This window comes from Erinaceus europaeus, chromosome 1, assembly GCF_950295315.1.
Source record: "Erinaceus europaeus chromosome 1, mEriEur2.1, whole genome shotgun sequence".
NCBI classification, from domain to species: domain Eukaryota; kingdom Metazoa; phylum Chordata; class Mammalia; order Eulipotyphla; family Erinaceidae; genus Erinaceus; species Erinaceus europaeus.
This window is the reverse complement of record NC_080162.1, coordinates 210,828,205-210,834,291: the sequence shown is the minus strand read 5'-3', so window position 1 is coordinate 210,834,291 and position 6,087 is coordinate 210,828,205. Positions and strand designations below refer to the sequence as shown.

The 6,087-nt window shown below is 41.9% G+C and overlaps 1 protein-coding gene across 4 annotated transcripts in view; it reads right to left on the bottom strand.

The window, feature by feature from the left end:
- Nucleotides 1-1,882: 1,882 nt before the first annotated feature.
- The window catches only part of WASHC5 (WASH complex subunit 5), a 106,742-nt gene continuing 102,537 nt past the window's right edge, over nt 1,883-6,087 (bottom strand). For all 4 annotated transcript variants that reach the window (XM_060201575.1, XM_016195015.2, XM_060201593.1 and 1 more), the window contains exon 29: nt 1,883-2,263. In XM_060201575.1, the coding sequence (XP_060057558.1) occupies nt 2,207-2,263 (57 nt within the window). In that variant the 3' untranslated portion in view covers nt 1,883-2,206. The remainder of the gene's footprint in view (nt 2,264-6,087) is intronic.

The following is a 6,087-nucleotide window of genomic DNA, read 5'->3' as shown; positions in this document are numbered from 1 at the left end:
GGATGGGATAGAGAGTTCTGGTGGTGGGAATTGTGTGGAATTATACCCCTCTTATCCTGTGGTCTTGTCAATATTTCTACTTTATAAATTTTTAAAAATTATAAAATTGACTTTGTAGAAGTTAATGTCCTTTACTTTCATTTATCCCTTGATGCAGTTTGATTAAACGTACTTTGAAAATATCACATTCATATAGGAAAGAAATTATGGGCTTTACAAATTCCATGTGTAATAATTATAGTAATAGGTGAGTTTTTTCTTCTTCTAAGAAACAGTGAATAAGCATCTGTAATAATCTGATATATTTCCTCTAAGTCAGAACAATCCTTTCACTGAAGCAGAAATCAAAAAAAGTTACAGGACTAAAAAAATTAAAATTTACTGAGTTTAAATATTAGAAGATTATGGGTATTCCAGAGGGGACTATAAATCTAGCTACATCCCCAAATACCACTAATTTAAGTTTTCCAACATTGAAGACTAGTAAGGAACAGGAATGCTATGCAACTATTGTCATTATAATATTTAGACTTAACAATGACTTACAAAAATAAATTATCTTACTGCACTTTGAGAGGTGGTGGAATGGATAAAGTGTTGGGACTCACATCCATGAGGTTCTGAGCTCTATCCCTCGCACTGTATGTGCCAGAGTGATGCTCTGGCTCTTCTCCCATAAATAAATTGAAGACAATTTCTATTATGGACTGGGGAGACAGCATAAAAGTTTTGCAAAAAGACTTTCATGCTTGAGGCTCCCCAGACCCAAGTTCAATCTGCAGTACCACCAGAAGCCAGAAATGAATAGTTCTCTGGTCTGTCTTTATCTCTGTATCTCTTATTAAAATGAAATGGGTAAAATAAAAAAAAATTAAAAAGAAAAACTTACCTAGGCGGAGGACTCCCCAGAGCCCTGCCCCACTAGGGAAAGAGAGCAGGCTGGGAGTATGGATCCACCTGTCAATGCCCATGTTCAGCGGGGAAGCAATTACAGAAGCCAGACCTTCCACCTTCTGTACCCCACAATGACGCTGGGTCCATACTCCCAGAGGGATAATGGCAAAGCTATCAGGGCAGGGGAAGGGATATGGGTTTCTGAGGGTGGACACTGTGTGAAACTGTATCCCTCTTATCCTATGGTCTTGTCAATATTTCCATTTTATAAATAAAAAAAACACTGAATTTACATAAAATCAGCAAAATAGATAAATTTTCATATATATGTTTATATATATATAAATATATGTGATGGAGAAAAACACAAAAAGAGGGAGAAAGAATCAGTAACACTCTGGTACATGTGATACTGGGGATTAAACTCAGATATGCTCAGTGGTCCAGCATTTAGTCTAATGTACCATCTCCAACACCTTATTCTCTTTTAAGTCTTCTCACATGAGAACGCATTTAACCCTGGTAGCTACCGATGATGCCAATAAGCTGGGTTGGGGAAAGTTTAACTGGCAGCACCAGGATCTTTATTAAACTCACTAGGAGCTGATGCCCTGCTTGCTAAGTAACTGACAAGCACATTTCTATTCTAGTTTTTAATTTGGTAGCCCTTTCTCCAAAGAACAGTTATTAAATATAGCCAGTTAAAGCATCTTGCTCTTAACTCAAAAACTACCACAACAGAATGCCAGCTCCCCTTCAAAGTAATTTTCATGTATAATTGATTAAGAATTGAGTAGTGCATGGGGGGGGGGGAGACTTAGCAGGAAAAACAAAGCAAATAAAACAACCAACAAACATTGAAGCATATGGCTATCACCATGTACCTGCCATTTAACCAGGGCTTGTCCACTGGACTTGTGCTTCTCTCCCAGACAGTATTCTGCAGGGTTAAGTATAGTTTCTGAATCATAAGCAAGACAACTCTGGATACTGGTAATACTATTTTACTCAAATCTGGAGTTGCAAACTTCTTTAGAACATAAAACGAATGAATTTATACATAACAATTACATTCAGCATTTATAAGAGGGATTATAAAAACATTTTGCTTCTACATGATATAAATTGCATAATAATACCATGATTTAAACAGCATTTTAACGAGTACTGGGATACACCTTACTCAGAACATCTGATGTTCCCCACAATAAAGGGAAAAATATCTGACCAGTTGTGTTTCTTGTCATTCCTGAAGTCATTGTTGCGATGTACAAGTTTAGGGATGACCTTTGCTTTGAAGTGGAAGTCAAACTTATAGTACTGTTCTGAACTCATCAAAAATGAAATTAGGCACATGTGCTTCAGCAACCTGTAAAAAGTTAAATGAGTTAATTTATTAATCGTGTAATAAATAATCCAGAATAAATCAAGTTTTCCCTATGAAAAAAATTTAAAAAAATATTTTATTTATTCCCTTGTTGTTTTATTGTTGTAGTTATTATTGTCATTTTTGTTGGATAGGACAGAGAGAAATGGAGAGAGGAGGGGAACACAGAGGGGGAGAGAAAGACAGACACCTGCAGACCTGCTTCACCGCTTGTGAAGCGACTCCTCTGCAGGTGGGGAGCCGGGGGTTGGAACCAGGATCCTTACGCTGGTCCTTGTGCTTTGCACCACCTGCACTTAATCCGATGCACTACAGGAAGACTCCCTTCCCTATGAAAATTAATGGAGGCGGCCTTTGACACAAAGTGTCACCGGGAACTGCTGGACTCCATGGGTGGGCTCTTGCTTGGAGCTGGCACATTCTTTCAGGTGTTGCCTGTACTAGGAATTCATTTTTTTTTAGCACTTCTAAATTCTGAGGGGATGCTGTGTAATTTTCCCTGTCTCCAGACATGAATACCTAGATTATTTTTTATATTTTCTTTTTCTTTTTTTTTTGAGAGAGATTCACAGAGAGACCCACACAAAGGAACACCAGAGCACTGCTCAGCTCTGGCTTATGGTGGCGTGGGGGATAATACCTGGGACTTAGGAGCCTCAGGCATGAAAGTCTGTTTGCATGACCATTATGCTATCTCCCCCACCCCCAATACCTAGATTCTTAAGTGCATCAGGCTCTTGTAGCTACTTGCAGTACTTCTGAGAGGAGCAAGTCTTTCAGCAGTACTCCTCTCAGAAGTACTAGTAGTTAATCTTGGGTAATGTCACAATAATCTGATGACCAATTTAGGAAGAACAAGATGCTGAACAAATGACTGAGATGAGGGGAAGAATGAGACAGAAGTATGTGATATCTAAATGCTAATGTATAAATTTCATTTGCTACAGAATGTGTCATGTACTGAATTCAAGGGGCTTGTCCATGTACTCTGCTGCTATACTACCTCTCTGGCCCAGTTTCTAATTTTATATCTTTTATGAGAGAAACAGGGAGGGGAGCAGACGTTGCACCAGGTTATGAGCACGCATCACAGTGCACAAGGACCTGTGTTCAAGCCCATGGTCCCCACCTGCAGGGAAGAAGCTTCACAAGTGGTGAAGCAGGGCTGCAGGTGTCTGTCTCCCTTTCCCCTCTCAATTTCTCTGTCTCTATCCAATAAATATCTATATTCATTCATACACACACACACACACACACACACACACAACACACACGACACAGGGAGAGGAGAAACCTCAAAACACTGGTCTATTCTGTGACTTCCACCTGTCTCTCACTGATGCAATCATGTGAGGCCAGGGACTGAACCCTAGGACTCCATGTATAGAAGGCTTTTGCTGAGTCAGTACCCCAGCCCTGGGTGAAAAAAAATTAAAGTCATACTTAATTTTTCCTAAAGGTGTCACCTGATTTGTTAGGGAATTTTGGTAAATGAAGAGGGTCATAAAAAAGAATCTTAGTCCTTTAGAAAAACAAATGCTGACAATCTTGTATCAAATTCCCCCAATTTACACACATACACATGCACAAAACTGGGATAATTGAGGGGCTGGATAGTCTGTCTACTGAGTGCATGCTTTGCTATGGGCAGGACCATGCCATCAGAGGAGAGCAGAGTGGATGGCATCTGGGGGCCTCAGTAGGTGGTGGGGCAGTGCTGAAGCATCTCCTCTCCTCCCTCTCCCCAGGCCACACCCCATCATCTGAGGCCCTACTCAGGGAATCCTGGGATTCCCACACAGTCATGATGGGCCTGGACCTCTAACAGACCCTTCTCTCCACCATCGCTGGTCACTGCCATCAGGAACGTCAGCACAAGCCCTCCTGTGGCCTCTCCAAGACCTGCCCTCACTGCAGAGCAGCCATGGTGGGAACTCCCCACTCTCTGAAGGGAGGCTGGTCAGCCTGCTCTGCCCCTCGAGGAAGACGGGTCCTGACATGGAGCAGCCTAGAACGTTCCAGCTGTGACCATGGACTATGAGCTCAGACTGACAGGGACTCAGAGGTCACACAGGCTCCCGTGCTGGATGTGAACAGACATGGGCCCTGGGTCAGATCAATGGTATAAATAGTTAATTGAATTTATAAATTTTTTCTTCAAGTTTGGGAGCTACTCTTGACCCTAATCCAGCTTTCTAGTTCTAGTCTCAACTCTGACACCATCTTCTCAGACAGTATTTTTAGTCCACCTGCATGTTAGCTGCAGGCTCAGGCAATTAGTAAAAATTAGTAAAGTCATGGGCCCCTTGAAACATACCTAAAGTAGACTTCCTAGCTTCTTTCCACCCCAAAGGTCCCTAATCTCATTTGCTCTATTCCCACTTCTTGGTTCCTGATTTTTTTTTCTTTTACCTCCAGGGTTATTGCTGTGCCTGCATTAGGAATCCACTGCTCCTGGTGGCCATCTTTTTTCCATTGTTGCTGCTGTCCTTATTGTTGGATAGGACAGAAAGAAATTGGGGGCGGAGGGGGGGGAAGGGAGTAGGGCGGTAGTGCAGCGGGTTAAGCGCACATGACAGGAAGCCCAAGGATCTGTGTAAGGCTACCGGTTGGAGCCCCAGCTCCCCACCTGCAGGGGAGTCGCTTCACAGTCGGTGAAGCAGGTCTGCAGGTGTATGTCTTTCTCTCCTCCTCTCTGCCTTCCCCTCCTCTCTACATTTCTCTCTGTCCTATCCAACAACGACATCAATAACAACAATAAAAAAACAAGGGCAACAAAAGGGAAAATAAAATTTTAAAAAGTTTAAAATATATATTTAAGAAAATGAATTGAGAGGAAGGGAAAACAGGAAGAGACAGACACCTGCAGACCTGCTTCACTGCTTGTGAAGCAGCCCCTCTGCAGGTGGGGAGCCGGGGCTGGAACTGAGGATCCCTATGCTGGTTCTTGCACTTTGCACCATGTGCGCTTAACCTGGTGCGCTACCACCTAGCCCCCTCCTCCTTTTGGTTCCTGTTTATTGAACATTTTGTTCTGCTTTATATCTTAGCACCTTTTTGGCCACCAAGTTGCAGAAGCTATCAAGATACCATTCTGACTTTTTTCTAGGCAAATAACCTCACCATGTGAACCTCACCACCCCAGAGCCCTGCCCCACTAGATAAAGACAAAAACAGGCTGAAAGTGTGAATCCACCTGCCAACACCCATGTCCAGTGGAGAATTACAGAAATTACAGAATTTAGAATTACAGAAACCAGGCCTCCCACCTTTTGCATACTATAAAGATCTTTGGTCCATGTTCCTAGAGGGGTAAATTTTAGGGGAAGATGACCAAAGGGCTCTGAACTCTAATTCCATCAGGACCCACAGAGAGAAGAGGAAAAAAAGACATTCGGAAGTGGTAACAGGTGTAGGTTTGACATGGAGGAGAGGAGAGGGCCGGACTGTGGAAGAAATGGACAAATATATGTAAATATAGACAGATAACTATAGAAAGAATAGTTGACCCACATCTGTAATCTTGGGAGGGCTACTGCAGTTCCCAATGGAGGGAATGGAGACAGAGAATTCTGGTGATGGGAAAAGTGTGGAATTATACCCTCTTATACCATAATTTCATAGGTCAATATTAAATCACTAATAAAAAGTAGGAAGAATGAAAAACAACAAAAGTAACTGAAGGCCATACAATGCTACTGTGCATGCATAAGGCTGTGAGGTTACTTCATAGCATTCATTAAAACAAAAATAGTATAGGGCAAAATATATACCTGAAAGCAAAAGTACAGAATAGTCTGCAGTGA